The 22,129-nt window shown below is 45.1% G+C and overlaps 1 protein-coding gene across 14 annotated transcripts in view; it reads right to left on the reverse strand.

Moving 5' to 3' along the window:
* The window catches only part of FOXP1 (forkhead box P1), a 373,214-nt gene that overhangs the window by 104,571 nt on the left and 246,514 nt on the right, over nt 1-22,129 (reverse strand). For 13 of the 14 annotated variants that reach the window (XM_033517465.1, XM_015640593.3, XM_015640594.3 and 10 more), the window contains one exon: nt 4,604-4,723. In XM_033517465.1, the coding sequence (XP_033373356.1) occupies nt 4,604-4,723 (120 nt within the window). Of the gene's footprint in view, nt 1-4,603; nt 4,724-16,838; nt 17,233-22,129 lie in introns of those variants that run through there. The other variant, XM_015640597.3, reaches the window with a different exon arrangement.

Genomic DNA, 22,129 nt, shown 5'->3' on the forward strand with positions numbered 1-22,129 from the left:
AGACCAAATTCTGATCAATTCCTATACTGAAGAGTGAAACAGAGAGATACTCATACAAACAGAATAAATAAATTTGCAAACTTACTTCTTTTGCCGAATTATCTGCTGCGACAATTTCTCTACAATTTCTTAATTTCTTAAATTAAGTCAATGAATTTCTGAAGTTGTTAAATTTACCACTATGCAAAAAAACTGTTCCCTGGGTGTAAAACCTGAGACAACATAACCGAGACTTGTGTGCTCCAAGTGAAATGGAGCATACCCTGCCCTTCACCTCTCGGTGTTTATTACATTGTCAAACTAACGATTTCTAATTTCATAAAAAAACAATAATAATTGCCCCCAACATAAAGCTACAGCTGATTTTTTTTTTTCCTTTCACCCTCTTCTATTTCTCAAGATACTGGAAAGATATATTAAGATAATATAGCATGCAAATTAAATTCTACAAAAGCCCAGCCAAAAGGCTGCTTTAAAAAGCAGCGGTATGCAAAGGTGAGGACAGCTCTGTCCTCTCAGCCTCCCCCAGTCTCACCCTGAGAATTTAAACCAAACCCAAATTCTTTTCTTGGCCGTGACTTAAGGGGAAGATTTTTTTTTTCTTTTGCCAAGCAAAAACAAAAGTTTCCATCCCAGTAATTTCATTATTTCTTCTCTCCAAACACACGCAGGTTAATGATCATAAAATAAATTTCATTTAATCACATAAAAAAAAGTCAAGTGATGGGTTTCAACTGCAAGATACTGATTTGGACATCCTAAATTTGTTTTCAGTCCAGTATCCAACTTCCAGCTCAATGCAACACACAACATTTACGTCTTTAAAAAAAATTGTATTTTTAGTATTGCCAAAACACACATGCACTTTTACTTTCTTGGGAGAAAAATGTGTCTCTTGATTTGTTTCCAATCTGTGTGCTCTTGCCAACAACTAAAATGCTTGAAGAACCAAAATGAATAATCGCTAAGAGCATCGGCAATTAAAGCTGCAAATTTTAATCAATACATCTATTAATACAGATATATTTATCTTGGCCAGGAAATATGTGCACATTTTCAAAATCCTAAGCATACCTGGTCTGTTAAATTATTTGTTTCACAGACTCAAGGAAATCCAATGTCTGTGGCAAATATATTATCAAACAGCCTTTAGTCTTTTTTTCACTTCCAGTAATTTTTGTGGGACTGATATTTTTTATGTTCTTTCCCCAGCTGCTGGTTATTAAATCCATTTCTTAACTTTCAATTTTTCTTTTGTTTGTGTCATCAGGCTGCGAAACCGGAGGTCACTGCCAAATCTAAACCACGGCAGTGTGCGATAGGCTCAAAATGTGAGTGAGTCATCGTGTATTTGGAGATTTGGGGTTTTTCAGCTATCAGCAGAGCACATCTCCAGTCCTGCATCCAAGTTCCTACAAACTGAGTATCTCACAATTGGCTAAAAGCAGACCTTCAGGTGGGGTTGCCAAGATCAAGAGAACCCCAAAAGGATTGCAGGAGCCCACTGTCATTTAAACACTACTGAAGACAACATGTCCCAGTGTGGCCACAGAATGCTGGGATATATTTAAGTACCTTGGCGACTTAGTCAGGGAATAAAGATGGAACAGAGGAAATTATCCATGAGGTGATAACAGATTAGCTACACAGTATATACCAGATTAATCTCCTGTGTCTATTTGTGGTGGTGGGGTTTAGAGGGTGCATGTCCAGCCCCAGTACCGGCCTCCCATCCTGGGGCAGGCAGGACCACGGAGCATTTTAGTGGGAGAAGCAGCAGCCCAGGCAGACAGCATCCCAACCTGTTCCATGCAAAGCTCCCCAGCACTTGTGCTGGGCGCTGCCCACCAGTGCCCTTGCCAAGCACAGCAGGGATGAGCGATGCCCACGGTGTTCTTGTTATACATGAAGCCTGTTTGTCACAAAAAAACCCAGGTGACTGCTAACTGCTGTGGCTATTGAATGAGACATCGATGTAAGTGAAGCCCAAGGATAACTTGTACATTATTTAAACAAACTTACGAAAAATGGGCACGTTTCCCCCACCCTTGATATTTATTCTATGTACTGTCAGCAATAGGTATCACCTCGTCAGCATAGTCCCATTTGACTTCAGGGGGTGTGGGTGCTTGTGTGGGTGCAGTTTTACTCAAAAATTCTACCCCCAGCAGCACCATTTCCTTTCAGCAACAGATTTTCATTACAGGGATGCGCTTGGGGGTGTTACATCCAAGAGGATTTCCAGTACGTTTCAGACCGCAAAACCACCAGGAGTGAGAAGGGGAAAAAAAAAAAAAAAAAGAGACTGGGCAGTCATTTGAATCAGTGAGTGACAGGCTGGGCCAGCTCTCTGTATACATTAATAAATTAGAATTTTAATTGTGTCTCTGACTGCAGGAGCTGCTCCAGTACTTTAATACATACCAACAATTGGCTATGTTATGGAATCCACGATGTGGCCTTCACTGTTGACCTCTGCAACACAATTCCCAGTCTGACTACGGAAACTGTTTGGTTTGATCCTTTCAACTTATTTGAATCCTGACAAATAAGCTCACAGCTGAAAGGTCAACACAGTCATATTTCATCCTCTGGAGCTATTCTTAAGACATCTGCACAACAAAGCACTTCTTTTAGTACCTGACACTGGACCTAGCCAGCACAATCTCTCATTAAAAATGTCCCCAGTGGAAGAGTCTATTAAAAGGCATATGGATCAGCTATGGATTTACCAAATAAAATATTTTTGAAAGCATTAATGTAACGCTTTGGATTATGGCTCTCGACGCTGCCAATAAAACGTATATTTGCCCAATGACAAAATGCTTCATACTTTCCAAAAGAATAATAGCCCGGCTGTAAAGCACGAGGTGTTGTCCAGCAGCCGGAGCACAGGGGTGGGAGCCAGGAACTCATGAATCTTAATCCTACCTCTAAACCCAATTCCCTCTGTGATCCTAAGTGAGTTGCTTAACCCGCTTCCCTCAGCTTCCCAGTCCAGAACCGGGATAATGCTACTTACTTATCAGACTTTCCTTCTGGGGATGTTTTGGAGATTAGTATTTGCAAAATGCTTTGAAGATGAAATCACTACACCAAAGCTCGATGTTGTCCACGCTGGGCCAAGGGCTGCAGCTAACAGCTATTCCTCACTCAGGCAAAACTCCCCTTGAAGTCCCCATCAACTTTATTTGGGTAAGAAGCACAGATTCGGGCCCTTTCACTTTACTGTCAAGGCCTCTAGAGATGCTGGCTTTACCTTCCATATTCTACTACATATTTAAAGAGCCTAGCATCCGCATTTTTGTCGGAAAATAATCTGAAGCACATATAAAAGGCAAGAGAAGCAGCAATGCTGTCAGGGAGCTCATGGTGATAGTATATCAAACTAAAAAAAAAAAAAAAAAAAAGAAGTAGAAAGAGCAAAACAGACATGAGTTTGACAATGTGCTATGACAACAAGAGGAAAAAAAAAAATCCGGAAAGAATTTGGGGCTACAGAGGCTGAAGCATCAGATACAGAACAGTGAGATAAGATAAATGTCCCAGCTAAAGGGCTTTGTGCAACTGCAGCTGAACTGCTGCATTCAGGACCTTATTATCAAAAATCCACTGACATGCTGCAATTGCAGAGAGCAGTAATAAAAGCAACAACCAGCTGCAAACCAGCAAAGTGGTCAAGGGTCTGGAAGTGCCAGTTTATGAAATACATAAAGAACTAGATACATATAATTTGCCAAAACTGGCAAGTATATGTTAGTATCTCAGATGTTTGAGGAGTGTGAACACGAGGCAAGGCAAGGGACTGACTCAGTATTTATACAAGCAGTATTACTTGGAGCAAGAGGATGGAATTAAAGTGGAAAGTTCCTGAGCATGTGCTTTGTTATGGAAAACTATCCAAAGGAAAATAATAGCAGTCCCACCATCACTCGGGATTTCTAACACTAGAATAGCAAAAAAAAAAACAACCAAAACCAAAAAACTGTGATACATGACCTAATAGGTCTTTCTTGTCTTTAACTCCCTGTGATTTATCCCACAAGACTAGCAGAATGTACTCCAAAGCCCCATATGTGTGCATACATCTTCTGTTTGGGAATGCTGTATTGGTTTTAGCTCTCTGAATTCATAACAGCACAAAGCCCTCTAATATTTAGATTTTATTTCTGAAGATGTCCATAAATCAGCAGACAATAAAAGGGGAAAAACACGCTGATGATATGATATCCTAGTATTTCCCAATATCCTTGACACAGCAAATCAACGGTTTGAGTGAACACAGACTACAAATGGAACAGCAATCAAACAGAAATGTTAATGCAAATCTCCTATGCACACTGACACAGTAACAAAAGCTATTCCATTTTGTCATGATCCAGCCCTACCAGACGCTAATAAAAGTACATGCTCACGATTTGTAAATATGCCGTAGGTGGGACTTTCAAGAGCACCCAGCATCCATCCTGCTGCCACTTACACCAGCCACTTTGTGAACACAGGGAGGAAGCTCCTGAAGGTTCCATCCCAGTGTTTGCATGAAAGGTGCATTTATTCATCTTTTACAAACCCCAGACCCCCATGGCTCACAGGCTCCCCTTACCTGAAGGGCTGGCTGTTTGTCATTCCTCTTCGGAGACTTTATTCCACTAACTTGTTGCTGCTGCTGCTGTTGCTGCTGCTGCTGCTGTTGCAGGAGAAGCTGTCGTGCCACCTGGAGAGCCTGTAGGGAGAAAGGGGTTGGAGAATTGAGTTCACAGCCAAGAGGGCATAGGGAGCTACACAAACAGCATAGGGGCAAGGCAGTCCTTGCTTATGGGGTACTGCTCCACTCTTGATATATGTCCACTGAAAAAAGCAGTGGCTTCCACCAAAATAACACCTTGCATGCCATGGGGTGATATCCCACCACTGATTTCTCATTTTGACAAAGCAGAAAACCAGCAGTAGCTGATGCTCGCCTCCTGGGTGTGAGCCTCAAGTAACTGCAGGAATCCTGTGGTTAGCTCCACAGAGTTAATTCTGTCCCCCTGGAGCAGCTCACAGCCCTCCTCACTAATGGGCAGCCTCCTGTGCTTTCAGCTTTCAGATGCCTCCTCTCCAGCAGATCAGGTTTGGTTTACAGAAGAGGGCAGTCATATATCACTGTCTGCTCCCCTGAGCACCGGAGAACATCAGGGAAGATTCTGGATGGCCATGGTGGGAAAAAGAGGAGAGGCAGCAGCAGAAAGAGCCACACTAAAGGCTGAGAAAGCTGCAAGGAGCTGGAGAGAATGCAAAGAGAAGCAGGGACAGCATTTCACGTCACCAAAATCCAGGACTTGGACTTTCATGATCCTCATGAGTCCCTTCCAGCTTAGGATATTCTATGAAAATCATTGTCAGCTCATGATGGACTCACTGGGAGGGGGCACAGCAGTAAAGGGACAGTGTGACAGAGGAGGGGCAAGGGACGTGACCCTGAAAGCATGAGCAGGCAGGATGTGGAAGGATTATTGCAAAATGTCATGCAAAGCAGAGTCCCTCAACACTGGAGCCTGCTGCTCTCCAAGGCCCGATTTCTCCATCAGGTGGGGAAAAGAAAGCAAGAGAAGAGAGAAGTGGAAAAGATGAGGAGCAAGTCCCTGCCCTGGCTCCCTCCTGGCTCCCCAGGCAGGGGACAGCAAGGATGATCCCTGCAAGACAGACTGTGGCACAGCTGAGGCTCTGCTGGCGAGACCCCAGCCTGCTGCTCCCGGAGGATTCACCAGCACCGGACCCAGGCCTCCTTGGTCTCCTTGGAGACGTTCAGTACATGTGTAGGTGGAAAAGTGGGAAGGCTGAAGACTTCATTAATGTAAAACAAGAAAAATAGTCCCTTTGCAAGATGCCTACATGGAAGAAGAGAAAAAGCCTTCCCCACTCCTACTGTGTATGTTCTCTGAGTGATTTAATTAATACCTCTTTAATTAAGAAGTCAGATATGCTTCAGGTTTCACTTGCTCCTTCAAGTTGCAGAGTATTTAATCTCAGCACAGAACTGCTGGGAAAGGTTTGATATCAAGGTCTGCAAACTCGACTCCCCCCCTCCAGTAAAACCTTGTTATTTTATGGCCTAGGCCCATCTTTTTAGTTTTGGAGAGACACTGGTCAGCTCAGTGGACTGAAGAACCACCACTGCTGACCACGGCAAGTGAGCAGGAGAGACCTTATAATGCTCTGGCAACCAGCCCACCTTTCCTATTTAATAACAAGTCTACACCAGATCAGAAACACTCTCTAAGGGTGGATGTGATTTCCAGCAGAGCTTGGTACAGTGCAGGTAAAACTAGATTTTGCACTTCAGGCTGGTTGGAGCTTGGTGCACCCATAACATCTCTGAATTGGTCCATGTCCCTGCCATGGGTGCAGGGAGCTGCTGGGCACGGACCTGGGCTCACACACACAACCACCGCTCCACAATGGTGCACCATCAAGAAACCAGGAAACCCTACAGCCTACCAAAGAATTCAATGCAACAAAAGAAACCTTTATGCAGAAAGTGCTAAGGACGCTTAAATAAGGTATAAAAATACCTTATTTTTATTGAATTAACTTATTTAGCTGTTAAAGCATCTTCAAGGGTGGGCAGAGGCAGCAGAAATAAAACCCACAAGACTTAAGGGGATGGGCAACAAATACTCACTTATTTAACAGGGGTGTTGTATGGCTTATTTAATTAATGAATACTTGTAAAGCACTCTGAGTTGCTCAGACAAGAAGCTCTATACAGTACAAGCGCAACATATTATTATATATTATTAAGACTGGCTCTGCAGAAGAATAATTCCAGGTAAATGTGCAATCAAATGATCATTTTAGTTCCCAGTAATTAGATTCAATAGGCCAAAAAAAACACAGGAGCCTTTCTTTAATCATACACTAAACAATCAGAACATCCCTAACCTTTCAAGCTACAGCCTTTTTGAATAAAACATCATCAACTTATAGATATTATTCCAAAAAGAACCAGTCACCATATGTGTTGTCTCTTTGAAATACAGTTGCTATAGCAGACCCTGCATGCATTTCATGTGATATGATCATATTCTATCCGTTCTGGCAGCTGAGAGGTTGCACAATTAAACTGGCTGCCAGAAATTTTTGAAGATTCCCAGAACAAGTAGCCATACAAGAAATGCCTGCTCTCTACACTCGAGCTGGCCATGGAGCTCCGTGGAGCTTGGCAGGGTGGCCACTGCCACCATAAACCCTCACCACGACTGACCCCACACCAGGGAGGGTCTCTGGCTGTGGGGACAGGCTGGCACTGGCAGAGCTCTGCTGGAATAAAGCCAGAGCTCTGTCCCTGCTCCAGTCCAGCTGCACAGCACCCACGTCCCTCACACCCACCACTCTCAGGGTCTCCATTCCAGGTGACATCTACACCACCCCATTCCAATGTCTAGCTGCCACCTGTGCTGGCACAAACCTGGACCAGAGATGGCAAGAGGGAAGGACCAGCACAGAGGGTGGAGCAGGGCAGGAAGGAAAGGATTAGGAAGAATAAAAGTGGTCTTGCATCAGGGATACAAGCAACCAGGATGGACAGGAACATCAAAGGGAAAAACAAGGTGGATGCAAGTGAGATGGCAAAATGCTGACATTCCAGGGATTACAGCTTGAAGTGGCATTTCCCATTTCTCCTCTCAAGATTTTGCTTTTTCACTTACAAATAACTGACAGCAGTAAAAGCTGAGCATCAGATGAGCTCGGGTTTAAGATGTGGAAGGTTTTTTATAGCTTAGATATGGTTCTTACAGAGCATCTGCATCAAGGAGCTACCATGGCCTTGGTGGTACAGTGAACCCAGGAATCCCACATCCCTCTGCCTCTCTACTTCTCCCTGCTCAGCCTTTCCTCCCTCCTACCTCAGACCAAGACCTGTCCTTGCCACTCCAAGCCACATCCAAACTCCTCACACATGATAGGACATGTACAAGAAAGATGGCTGGCTTGGGATACACTGACCCCCTCACACACAAAATACTTCAAAGCCCTTTCGGAGCTTGCCTTCATGGAATTGCTTTGCTGATGTCAGTTCAAGCCTGGTGGACACTCGTACAATCCAAGCCAAGAAGCATCACCCCTCTTCCCCCTTTCCCTGGTTCCAGGCAGTGCTGCTCCCGCACGGAGCTCATCCCTGGATGCCGGCGTGGGAGCCCTGCTGAGGCTGCCGGTGCTGCACAGTGCTCAGGCGAGGATAGACAGGGAAATTAATTTGAGTGAAGTCAGTCCCACAACCTTCATCAGCACGGAGATTCGCAAGCAGGCCTGTACATTAATAAAGCTTCCTGTGGGAGTAGATGTTGCCTTTGATTTGCATGTGAATTCAATGCTAGTGAGAAGTGCCAGACTGTCAGACATGGAGACCAAAGTCTCTTATCTTTCCAAAAGCTTCTGTAGCAGTTTCCCCACATTTCCTTAATCATCTGCCTTGTCCTCAACTTACTGAACAGGCAGTAGAGAGTAAAGCTGGATTCGGTTCAACTTCTGCTGCTGCCAAGTCCTGAAACAAGGGTGCCAGGACTGTTTACTGCTAGCCAACAGCTCTGCTAACGTGGCCCTCTCCTCACAAGCAGGTGCTCTGACATCTCCAAGCTCTTTTCACACATTCCTCCCCACTGTGGTAGTTACATCTTAAATCTACACCACGTGCTTGCAAGTGAACAATTGCCAGGGGCCATGGAAAACCAGCTTGTGTTTGTGCATTCAGACAGCAGCGTGCTCCTTCATGGACAGGCAGGTGATGATGCCAAGAGCCCCCGAAACCACAAAGGTGCTTCAAATATCTGGCTCTGTATTTACCAGCAGCCACAATATCTGCACTGCTCAAAGAGCCTGCAAGCTTGGACAAAGCTTCTTGGGACACCCAGACACTCCAGCAGTGAATCACAGAGCAGCAGCAACCATCCTCCTCTCTGCACCAAAACACAACGGGGAAATCCTCTCACTTACCAAAAAAAAAAAAAAGAGAAAGAAAAGTATGCCCCCAGAAAATGAATCTTCTATGGATTTTGGTCACTATACACATGGATTTGGAAGGACAACATCAAGAAAAGGCTGCCTACCAACCATCCTATGCCTAAATCCAAGATACAGTAAATGAACTCCCAGGGTGTTTTCTTATCCATTAGGAAATCACCCAGACATAAGGAGATTTTCTGGTGTAAAACAGAGATCAGTAAAAATGCAACTGCAATACAGCACTTGAGAGACATTGCACAAACTTGGAATGGTATTTAAGAGTCAACACTGGATGACACCTAACCCAGGAAAAATGTTAACAGTACATTAACTGTGAGATGAATCAAGCCTGTTTCATTCACAGCACAAGTGGGAAGCCCCACTGAAAAGCCCTCTCCCTGTGCTTAGGGAAGTGCCAACCATTTATTATTTCCCAACCACTTAAGCACCAGGAGGGGAAAAAAAAGTACACATTTGAGATGACCAAGACAATTTTACTGCAAGACAGACAGAACGTGACTTGTTTGCCCAGCTGTTGTTTGCCCAGAACACTGGGCACTGTTATCACCCCAGTTAATGTTGTAATTCAACATTTCCATGCAAGCACCTTGACCTTTCAGTTTCACCATCCTCTTTGGGCAAGCTCTGATGAAGGGTAAAAATGCAGCCCTGCCTCTGAATTCATGTAGCCAGAAACCTGATTTGGGAAGGGGGCTGGGAAAGGGAAATACATTGGAAAAAGAGGGTAGAACTTTAAAAATAGAAATGCTGCTTGAATGCCATATACTTGCTTACAGTGTCAGTACATAAGGAAAACAGTAACAGGATCCAGTTGCATGGAGCCTCTTGCTAACTTGTTCCACCGCTGCAGCCAGTACAAGGCAGCAACTCTCCAACTTTTTTCCATCATCCTATTCCTACTGAAGAAATAGTGCTCCAGCTCCTCCCTTCCCATCTGCTCCAACCAGTATTAATATCAATCAGTTATTAATGAAATATGATGACCTACAGCTATAATAGGCCTGGCTCTAACGCCAGGGGAAGCTTGTTTCTGAACTCGAGCTTTATCAGGCATGGAAAGATCAATCCAGGGAACTTTAGGATGTATGGAAAGGTATGTACACTGGAAGGTGGGGAGAGGAGCAGCAACCATGAGGATGTGAAAGAAAGGGGTGTCCTGTCCAACTGCCAATTCCCAGGGCACTTGGGCAGTAATGAATAGGCTGCCTCCAAAATATCTGGATAAACATGCACCCAGAAGTTGCAAAGAGGGCACAAAACAAAATCCCATGTGTTTTTACAGATTCCTAAGGATTCTGGGCCTTTCCAGGTAGACAAAGCGGTTTATCAGAAAAGCAACTTGAGAAAGGAGGAGGGAAGAGTTCCCTGAAATCAGAGGTGGTCCTGCAGCCATCTGAAGTGTCCAAGCAATAAATCTGGAAAGTTAGTTGTCAGCCAACATCATATACTGTCCATAATTTCAGTTATGGTCATTAAACAGCAAAATAGAACAAAACAAGCAGAGAGAGATGAGAAGGGAGAAACTTTAAGGGCAAAATCTGCCCTTGGAGCAAACATAACACTACACTGGTCCCAGATCTTGTGTGTTGACCTCTGATAGCTGTAAGCTACCACTGCTGCTCAAGTGCCCCACTGAAGTTTGGGCAAAGCACAGCTTTGCAGCAGCAGACATGCAGTCCTCCCATCGTCTGTTTCTCCCCACATTTCATGCCCTGAGGAATCGCCCCATCGGCAGCTCCAGGCACCTCTCCCAGAGGAGCACGGCCCACCTCCCAGAAGGGCTTCTTGCTTCCCTTCAGTCTCACAAGGCAAGTACCTTTGTTTCTCCTGGGTGGGACGAGGGGGAATTTAGACTCAGCCAGCAATCTCTCTTCTTTCTCAGTTCCCATCTGTCCTCACACCCCGCTCCACTCCACAGCTGCTCCCAGCAGAGCGGCAAGATGCAGCTCTCAAGCTCGGAAGCCCGGATGCACCCGAGCTTCAGAGATGCTTAATTTCTCTCCCACTCCTGCCTCCTCTACCTCCTCTCCTGCGACACTCTCTTCTCCTGGAGCAGCAGATGTAGAGGAGCGGTGGTAGGAGGCAGACACATTGGAGGGGAGCCCTGCTGCAGTTCTCCTCCGGCAGGCTCAGGAGCCGCACAACGTGTGGAAACCAGCGAGGAGCGGAGCAGTATGCAAAGGGAAAAAAATAAAAAATAGTGCAAAGCGACAGCAGTGGGTAGTGCTGTTCCTTTGGGAGGAACAGAACAGGGGGAGGTGAGATGAACCAACTAGAGAATAGGAAAGGAACCAAAATGAAGAGGAGGAATAAAATGTAAAAGATGCAAAAAAGAGAAGCAGATGTTCTTGCAGCACTTATTCCCTCTGACATTCGCGCCCAGCTCTTCCATCTTCCTCCAGAACTGGGAAATGAGCTGCTACGTGCTCCCTTCCCCATTGCCACCACCCTGACCCTGTGCCACACACAGAATGACACAGCCAAGAGTCCCAACACTGCTCTTGGCACCACAGTGGGGAAGTGTGAGGATAGCTACAGGCAGGACATGGGGCTCTGCTATGGAACACAGCTAGGATGCAACATCACCTGGTGAAGCACTCCTGCTGTCCAGCCCTCTCAACCACCTTGGATTCAAACAATCCCCATCCTCATCTCATCTTCTTCTTCCTGGTTTCATTAAATAATCCTTCTCCACCCACCCTGTTCCCAGCTCCACTGCTGCAGCAGAGGAATGTCCTGAGCCTGGGGAGATGCTGCAGGTTGTCTGTACCCAGTGCCTCACTTGGCTGCAGCAAAGCTGCAAGGCTGGTTCCATCCAAGGGCTACCAGCCAGCTCATCATGGAGGGGAGCTTCAACAGCAATCCTTCACTCCATGAAATGGTCAGCTGGCCACGCAGACCACAGCAGACTGGTCTGGACAAGTGACTAATGGGTGATTCCCATGCTGGAAAATGAGAAGGGACCTGAGGTCCACATGTACAAACCCTGGCTCACATCCTGTCCCTGATGTGACAGGGGCACACTTGGAGCAAGGGAGCTGGCAATGTGCCTCGTGCTGAAGCATCTCCTAGAATAGTTCAGTCATAAGGAAAGAAGATGAGTCTTTATTTTTCTTCCAGCAGGCTGTTTCTTTCCTCTGGAATAGATCCTGGCTACCAGTTAAGGAGATTCCCTCCAGAAAAAGGCACTGGAAACAGAAACCCTTTCTTCCAAACCCACAGGGTGGAGCTGCCTGTGTCCCAGCTCTGCTGCACTTCGTGGGCACTGAGGTTACTCCTGCCAGTGGGAGGACGAGTGGACTCCATGCCCCTGCCCTGCCATCCCACAGCCCATCCCATGGGTCCCTGCCTATGAGGACCCAGCACCACACAGGGGGAAAACAGATTTCCAAAAGAACCAATTTTATTTTGCAGTTTATTCATGAACTCCACCGATTTTAGGGAAAAGGTGGCTGAGATATTTTCTTCAATACTCGGAGCCACTACGGGGATGAAGGGGGCAGGCAGCGAGGGACAGCAAGGGTGAGAGATCAGCCTCAGCCAGTGCCAGGAACCTGCAAACCCTGAACCAGCTCCATCAGGGACAACAGCTACAAAAATCCCTTTTTTGAGGCATAAATTAAATCCTCAGGCGGTTACACCGCAAAAACACCTTCTGTCCCTTCTTTTAAAGAGTCACAGTCAGGACTCATCAAAGCCACTTAAAAAGTATCTGGCAAAAAGTTCCCAAACATTAAAAAGGGTTCTCTTTATTTTGGCATGCCAAGACTCACAGCATGTAGCGGTCTGTACCAGCAAGAAAGGAGGGATGGGCCAACACATCCTGGTAAAACGAGAAAGGATACAAATCTTGGCTCCCCGTTCAAACTGAACCAGAACTGAACTGTTCCTGAGTGATGAAAAAAATCTTATGGGATTTCCAGCTCATTTCTGTAGGCCTGAGATCAGATTCTGAACTACTGTGTTTATGCAAAAGTGAACCAGACCTTTGAATATTTGGAGTATTCACTGCTGAGCTGCGTTTTTCTTGGATGTCAAAAGCACGGGAAGTTCTCATATTTTTTAAAAGAGAAAAGAAGAGGGATAAGGTGGGGCGGGGGGGGAGAAGGAAGAGAGCCTTTTTGTTGCTACAACATAAATAGTATATTGCATACAGCTGCTTGCGCGCTTCCCTGTGTGGTCAACAAAACAGGGAACATATTTTAAGCTTGTTTTCCAAAACACTGCATGACAAACTTGTACTCAGAGGCCCATGAAATACAGCCCCTGACTGTGGACATCTCACCACGCTCCATCAGACACTCGCTGCTGCTGAGTGAATGAAAGAAGCAAAACACTGGGACAGCCCAAAACACGGAAAACTAAAGCTGCAAATCACATCTCTGCACTTCTGTGGCACAACCTAATTTAGAACTGCTTGTAAAAACTTAATTTTAACAGATTCTGGTAAAGCAAAAATAGGCAAGGTTCAGATGGAGGCGACAAAAATGATTAGAGGGCTCAGCAGATACGAGGCAAGATTGATAAGGGTGGGAGTGTTTAGTTTAGCGAGTGATGAGTAAGAGGGAAGATGATAACAAGTACACAAATTGTGACTTGGCCTGAGAGGGTACATCTGGTGCTTTTGCCATTTCTCATAACACAAGAAAAAGGGGACATTGAATGAAGTCAGGAAGAAACAGCCACAAAAAAAAAAAAATAAAGCAGATAAAAGGATTTTTTTTAATACACAGCTCATAATTACTCTCTGGAACTTATTGTCACAAGATATGACCAGGGCCAAGAGCATGGGGAGGATGCAAAGAAAGGATCAGACACTTGCAGAGATAGTCATGAGAGCATTTACAGCTACCTTTGGAAAGATAAAAAGAGAAATCAAGGTACAAATGTTTATGCTTCAGGGCACAAACCAACCTTTAATTGCTAGAGGCTGGGAGAACATCTTCCCCCATGGACAGGTCCTCCATGGGCATCTGCCCAAGGACTTCAGCCAGGGCCTGAGAGATCCCCTGTCCAACAGGATGCAACTGGTCCTGCTCTTCCAGGTACCTCAATCCTGCACCTCTGATCCCAAAGCCCATTCCTCAGCCCATCCTGAGCCTCCTCAACCCTCAGGGAGCTTCTGGGCAAGGGGGGCCAGCCACGTCCCCCAGCCCAGCCCCTGCCCAGCTCCTGGCCCCAAGCTGCTCATTTCCTCTTTCTTCTTTACATCACATTTAAGTTTCAGGTCCTTATTCTGACAGTCCTTCCTCTCCCTGCAATTTCGACTGCCATTTTTTCCTCCCTCAAACCCAAACCCCCAGCTCCAGCCCCTGCCATCCACTTGGGCTCTCCAGGGAGCACTGACCCCCGGAGCCAGAAGGCGAAGCATCCACCTCCTCCTGCCCAGACCCACCAGCCATGAACTCAACTTCAAGATGCAAAGGCAAATTTTCCCTTTCTCGATGTGAGGCCGTTCCACAGAGGAAACCTACATCCCTGAGGAGGAGGAGGACCCTCCTGCCGATCTGGCACCTGCGGGGCAGCGGCAGTCAGGCGCTATTACGGACCGTGGAGCTCATCAACGCGCTGGAACTGACATGCCACTCAGGGAGACAAAGAGAGATTTTGAAAGCAAGTCAGTCTATTAAATTTATACCTACCTGCACAATGTGAAGCAAACCACATCTCGGTTTCCTTTCATGTGCATGACAGTCTTAACTTGTTTCTTTTAATCCCATAAAAGCAGCTAAAGCATGCAACATGCTTCCCGGAGATGAAGCAAACCTGTATTTTACTTCCTGACAGTGATTTAGTTTATAGGGTGCTGGTTTTTTGTTTTTTTAAGGGGTTTTTTTTCAGAGAAGATAATGAGCATTGTCCAGAGCTGGTATTATAAAGGAAATACTACATGCTACATGCTAGACACCTGGCATTTAAAAGAGAATCCCATAAATTGACACTGTCTGTAACGGACCAAACACAGCTGCAACCCCTCACACTGCACAGACACCAGCACTGGAGGCTGGAAGATCCCAGCATCTCTCGCCAAGGTTTTTTTTTTTGGAAATCAGCACCCTTCTGAAAATTCAAAGCATCTCTCATTTAGTCAGTCACACCCCAAGTAGGACTGGGGAGAGGACCAGGGCTCAATAAATCCAGCAAATCCAAAGGGCCAGAGCAGTAATTCATGGAAATGTTCCAGGCAAGGGGGGGTTGGGTTTAAGTGCCTTTAATTCCCAGCTGCAAGCCCAACAAGCTGCCAGAAGGCAGAGACCACTGAACACAAGGGGTTAATGGCCTTGCTAAAGAAAATGATACACATAATTTCCTTTTATCATAAAACAATACGTTTATTATTTTCTGTATATCTGTTAAAGGGCATGGCCTTCTGAGTGGAAAACAAAACACAGCTTGGTCACATGTTTATTTGCTTCAGCTACTCCCTTTCCCTTCTGATAAATAATCAAACATGCCATCCAGAAAAAACAAAACCAGTGAGCTGGGAAATTTGATGGTCATCAAATAGACTAAGATACCAAGAAAAGCAGCCCACTGTTCCCACAGAGAGTTTTCTGCCCCACACCTACACTAACATCTGAGTAAATAACTTCAGTCACTCTTTCCATTTTCCCCATGAAATTACTCCTACTGTTAAACAAATTGTCCTTAAGGCAGTTGCAAACACCATTTTTTTTTTTCTGCAAAGTAGAACAACTTCTGAACATTAAAAAGCCAGACTAGCAATATATTTTCAAAATATGTTTGTTGTACTTGCGGTTTGGCTGAACACACAGCTTGATTTCTCTCTCTCTCGCTCTCTTTTCTAGGAAGATGGGGGTTTACAGTTTAAAATTTTAAAGTGTATTTGGATCTTGGAGAGGCAGGAAAAGCCTCAAGGAGGATGGGTTTTCTCCATAGGACAGGCAGCATATTTTCCATTTTCTCTTATGTTTCACACTATATGTGCACCACGAATGCTTGCCAAAAAAAAAAAAAGTTACCTGCTATTTCAGTGGACTTTTGCGGGGGGGAGAAACCACTGAGAAATATCAAGCAGTTTTTTAAGTCCCTTGAACAGAGGGGGAAAAATCCAGCATCCGTGTTGTGACATGGATTACCCAGAGGATCTACACTATCTTCCAACAACCCCTGAAGACCATTCATACAACAATCATTAATACTGAAAAACTGCAGAGAAAATCCCTCACGTGAGAAGTTAACAACCATTACCCGGCGTGAGCACGCTTTCCCTTTCCTTTTGTAGTACCACAGGTCTAAACAATAGTCATATGAATGAGATAATAGCCATGCTTGTCTCAGCAGCCTGATTTTTATTAGCATGAAATTGGTACAAATATTAGCGAGGCTGGTTCGCATGCGGTGCCAGAGCCACGATGCAAACAATTTGTGGAAAACAAAAAAAGCCACTGGGCTTGCACCGCTTTTGCTGCCCAGAGCAGCAGCCACGTTTCCCTTTCTTGGGGGGGTTTGTTGTTTAGGTATTTTTGGCAGTTGTGCAAGGAGAAGCTGCAGCACCTGACGAGGAGCAGGGACAGTGGCACACAGCTGCTCCCATGCCAGAGGGGTACTGAAAGGTGACAGGCACCCCAAAGAGGACTCAGTCCTTGCCACAGTTCTCCAAAGCCATGCCAAAAACCCCACCCTTGTCAACACCGCCATAAACAACCTGAACTGGCTGCTTTTTGCTTGAAACCAAAGCAATTCCCCTCTCCTGTGCTCCAAGCTGCCTGTGCGAGGCAGCGCGTTATAAAAGTTCAGCCCTGCCTGCACGCTCCTCTCGTCTGAGCGCTCGCAGAGAAAATGAAGAGTTTAACAGAGTGAGCTCTTACTGTCTGCCTTTAGATTTCCGTCTTCGCGCTGGAGATGTTTCTGGCTGTTTCTGTGAAGCGGGGGCTGAAGAATGGTAAAAAGATGTTTGAATAAACAGGAAGTGCCGTGCAGCCGGAGCACAGGCTGGAGGGAGACGCTGGAGCACTGCCCTTCGCAGCAGCCACCAGGCTCTGCCTCCACAGTAGCAACCTCTGCTTTTACTAAATGACAAAGAAACCGCAAAGCATTCCTTCCCTAATTCTTCCCTTGCGAAGTGGTGAGATCAGCTGGAGCTCACAGGTAATCTCAAAGTTGGGCTAAGCGCTACACCCGGCACAAAAAATCTAGTGACTCTGCACAATTAAACCCCCCCCATCTGTGAGCAGAAACAGGCAGAACTAATTATGTCCCCAACCAGACCAAACAGCAGCCAGAAGCACACCTCGCTTCTGTATCCAGGCAAATTCGGATTTGCACGGAAGTCCAGCCAAGCTTGACGTTCCTACCCTACCCAAGTGCTGTGACTTGCTCTGGAAACCGGCTGGGGAGGCTGGCCGGGCTGCAGAGCTGTTTTCTCTAACTGAGTGAACTGAAATATAAACAACCGCCCAAAAAACACAACTTGTCTTGGGCGCAGGGACTCGCACTCAGCATCTCCAAAAGTGTAACTTCAGCATTCCGGCAGATGCCACCCCTCCTTCGTCATCTCCTTCCCCTCCCTAAAACAAACTACCTATTTAACTGGAGATGACTAACTAACCGTCTCCCCACCCAATTATCAAAGCCCTGTCTACTGCTGTCATATTGGTGACATGACACAGATATTGTCAAGAAAAAGTAAACTGGGGCTGGCACTCAAAGGCAGCTCGTGAAGAGATGAGCAGTCGAACAGCCATATTCAATAAAAAAAGAGGAACAGGATTCCTTCAGAAAATGTATTGCTGTTGTGGCAACGTGCTGCTGCCACTGAAGGGACTGATTTGTTATTTAGCATGTAGTCTTGGACTGTCTGTCATTCTGGGTGCTAATGCTCTGCTAAAATAACTCATTGGGAGCTGTCAGTGGGATGTTTACATAGGCCCCCAATCTTTTCTTCATACAAGGAAATTTTTTACTGGAATTCATCTTCTTTTGATCTCACATTCAAAGCAACAGCAGCTTGATAGACATGCAAGTCTGAAAGCAAATCCAGACACTGAAGATAAACCGCCAGAGTATGACAGGCAGGAGCATCTAAAGCTTATAAAAATGAAGAGAACAGCATGTCGTCTGAGTATTACAATAGCAGAAATCAAGAGACATATTAGGTGGAACTGATCAGCCACAAAAACAGTTCAAAAGGCAGATCATAGAAACAGAAGACTAAGCTAGAAAAAAAATAAAATTGGAAAGATCTGCTTTACAGAGGCATCACCTCCTTTCTGAGCACCGCGGCGTTTCCGCTCCAGCATGTAAACTTAAGGGGGAAAAAAAGAACAGGGCTGGTGCTGTCTCTACTAACTCAGCAGTTCTTACCTTCAACTCACCAATTAATTTGCCGAGTGCACGTTTCAATTACGTGTTATTCAAAGTGAAATAAAAATAGGACACCGTGCCACTCGCATCTATAGCCCAGCCCTCCCCAGCACCACAGGGATGGGGAATTGGTGCCTCTCCACTAGGAATTGCATCCCCAAGCAAGGTGCAGAAGGGGCCCTGGCCTGAGCCCCTGCCACCCTTTTAGGCTGTTCACCTTTCCAAGGGCTGAGTCTTGAGATGCTCCTGAGCTCTGACTCTGCCACCGGTGCAGAAATATTAGTTCAGAAGTAATTTTATTTAAATTGAATTACATGTGCCACAGAGTCCACAGCTATGTTCTGAAGGCGACACTTGCCAGGAAACAATTGCTGAAACTTTCTCTAGAAAGCCATACATTTTTAATTTTTCTTCCCCAAATAAGCTTCTTATTCTAATTGAAGTCAGCAAATATAATGAAAAAGTAATTCTCAAACAATTTTGTACTTAGAGCTATTTGTTAACAAACACTGAACGAGCAGCAGTGTTAGGTTAAAGGGCAGCAGGATTCCACATTATAATTTAGCCTGCGGTTATTTCTGATTAAGAACACCCTCCAGGACGGCAAAGCAAGATCTTCTTTTGCAGCAGGCATAGCTTTTAAAATTAGCCTCTTCTCAATAATAAAACCAACAGGAAAACTGTGGATTTAAAACTGTATTAACCAATTTGAAGTGGTGCAATCAGTTTATGTCTTGCTTTCTGCAAACCACTGTTCCTTGCCTTAGTGAAGTTTCAAATGTAAAAATGCTGCCTGGATTCTGAAAATGTTGTAAGAAAGTCACCTTCTGTCATGCTTATGTAGCTATCTAATGTGCTAAAGGCTGATTATTTATCTTTAAACTGTACTAGTTTAATCTTTTAAGGTCACCACTAATCTGCTCCAACCTTTTAAAAAATAGCAGCTTTCAAGACTTACTGCTGGAATCACTAAACTCTGAGCTGAATGTCATTGTAAGGGATACATTAGCCAGAGTGAGTGTAGTTTTACAATGTAAACACCAAATATAAATCCCCACCTAAATGAGAAGAAAAATACGATGTCCATGCCAGGAGAAATATCAGTAAATAAGGCCAACGCTGTATTATTTCACACAAATATCGTTCCAAATCATGTTGCTATTTCTCTCTCCTCCACCTCCCTTTCCAGTGCAAAACTTGGGTATAATTTAAAGGATCATTAGGTGTTTTTTCTTTATCTTTTCCCTTTCTCAGCAGCAACTTTGCCTGCCTGCTGCGAAGCCTCCTGACCGCATTTGGAAGTTGTTGTAAAGTCCAAAACCCCCTCACAGGTTATTTGTGTGCATGTGCTGCACAGCGGCCTTTTATATTCTTCTTTTTCCTTTTCCCCTAGACTTCTTCTGGACTTGAATGTCACAGTAGACCTTGAATGTGAAATGGCTTCAAGCTAATTGCTTTAATTGCTTGAAGATGTGCAGGCAGGTGAAACCTGATCCCCTTGGCCATTGTAGAGACCAGGAACAACACAGGAATGTTTACATAGTGGTTTGAGTTTAATAGACAGTAGAGCTGAGTTTCAGACAGCTAGCAAAAACACAGCTAATAGGTGACCTCTTAATGTAGTCCTCCTTTTTAAAAACAAAATACAATTTCGTTTTATACAAGGCAATGTCCCTAAATGCCAAGGTTATCTGCTTGACTTTTTGAGTGAGCATGCACTGTGTTGCACCTGACATTTATACCAGAAACTCTATCCTGAATGCATTTCCCTCTACCTTAAAACAAAAAGCACTTTATGTGTCAGTCACCTTACAAACAGATTAGAGCTGGATGGGGTTTCCTCATAAGTGCAGTCATTTTAATTTAAAATTGAGCGTTTCTCACCACTGTCATATTCCCTCCCCCTCATCCCCTGGGCACTCCTACCCTCTGGTGGGCACTGGCACAAGTCCTTGGAAGGGTCTTCTGGAAAGGCCAAATACTTTTATACTGCTTTTCCAGAGCTTGCAGTGCATTTGCACCACACTGTTAAGATACGGACTGGCTGCGACGCACTTTTGCAAAGGCACATTTTGGTTTCACACACGGCACAAATTCAGCAGCTCTTCCTCAGGCAAAACTCCTCCTGACTGAGAACTGCAGCATTCGGGGTCACTGACGATCGGGTTTGCTTTCCAAGAATCATGAGCTAAGTAAAACACACTTGAAAGCAGCCAAAGACCAGTGAGCAGGTACAGCACAAGTGTAGAAAGCAAAGACTGAATTTGGCAGCCACGGTAGCATAAAGGTATTTACTGTAGGTCTAGTCCAAAAAACAAACACTGAAAACAGGTAATAACAAATAGTCACTTTCCTGGCACAGGAACTTCAAGTTTTGTTGCCAATCCTAAAAAACAGTTAAAATCACTTGTATTGAGTGAATACCAGCCGAGAATTGACATGTGCTGTATCCTAGACAAAAAAAGGAATAAATAAAATAACATTTGTGGAGGAAGGAAAAAAGGGAAGGCAGTCTGAGACATAAGACTGGAAAATGCACAAACACACTGAGGCAGAGGAGACGAGGCCAAACTAACGCATATTTGATATGAAGGAGAAAGGAAAGCAATTCTCTGCCACACAGCCCTGCAAACAAAGGGCATTTACAGTCTGATCTTGGCAATTCCACTCAAAAAGTTTCAAATTCTCCAGTACTTTTCGCTGTACCCCTTGAACAGAAGCAAACAGAAACAGGAGGGAGGCTGCTCTAGCCACTCTGGATGCAAACTGTGGCTCCCAGGAAGACAATAGATGCTGGCTGATTTACCTTGCCTGATATTCCCAATCCTCTGAAGCAAATGAGTAACTGATCTTAAATAATACAGAACAAAGGGAACAATAGGAGCTGGAAAGCAAGCTGGGATACTTGGGAACATGCCTCTTTCTTTTGAGAGAGAATCTCACCAGCACACATGCACACACAGAGTTACAGAACCACAGAAGTTGTTGTCCTGTGTCGTCCCCCCCAATCCCATCACCTCCTTAAAAGCTCAATTTCCAGCCACTGTAGGGTTTTAATAGATTTTTTTCTTTTTTTTCCCTGCACGGCCTGAAAGATTAAGACAAACGGAGAAAGTTCAGAATAGCGGGGCGGGAAAAAAAAAAAATAGAACAGTGTCAATTTAAAGATTTAGTATAAACTAGTCCAAGCCTGTGGGAGGAACGCTAAGTGGAAAAAGTAAACACGGTCCCCCCAAGAAGTTCCCCTGGAAGCTGAGCAGGCAGCCAGTGCCTGGTACCCGCTGCCCCGCGCCCGGGGAGGTCAGCCCAGCTATGCTAAACTGACAGGTTCAGTTTACAGCAGGCCAGCACTTTGTTTGGATATACTGGCCTTGCTCACCGCCAGCTTAACAACAGATGGCTCGAAAACTTTCATTATGTTGCGGAGGGCTGAACTGCAAACAATCGGGAAAACTGTGAAAAGTTTAACTCCCTGCGAGCCGAGCGGGGAAGCGCTGCCCTCGCCAGCCGGCGTCTCCTGCCGCCCCGGCCATGGGCGCCTTTAAATTAATTAAAGCGGGATGGGATGATTAATCATACCTGCACACGGTCCTGGGGATGCCTGGGAAAAAGAATTTGCGATTTGACAAGGTCATTTCAATAAAAGTAGCATTCCAGGAGAAAATGGACTTTGACGGATTGCAAAGCTGATTTTAAACCTTCCTCAAGCCTCTGGCTCTAGGAAAGTTATAGAAAGTTTCTGCAATAATCCTCTAATCGGGGTTTATCAGGAGCTTTCTGATGAGAGTTCTTCCAT

Source organism: Parus major, chromosome 12, assembly GCF_001522545.3.
Source record: "Parus major isolate Abel chromosome 12, Parus_major1.1, whole genome shotgun sequence".
Classification (NCBI taxonomy): domain Eukaryota; kingdom Metazoa; phylum Chordata; class Aves; order Passeriformes; family Paridae; genus Parus; species Parus major.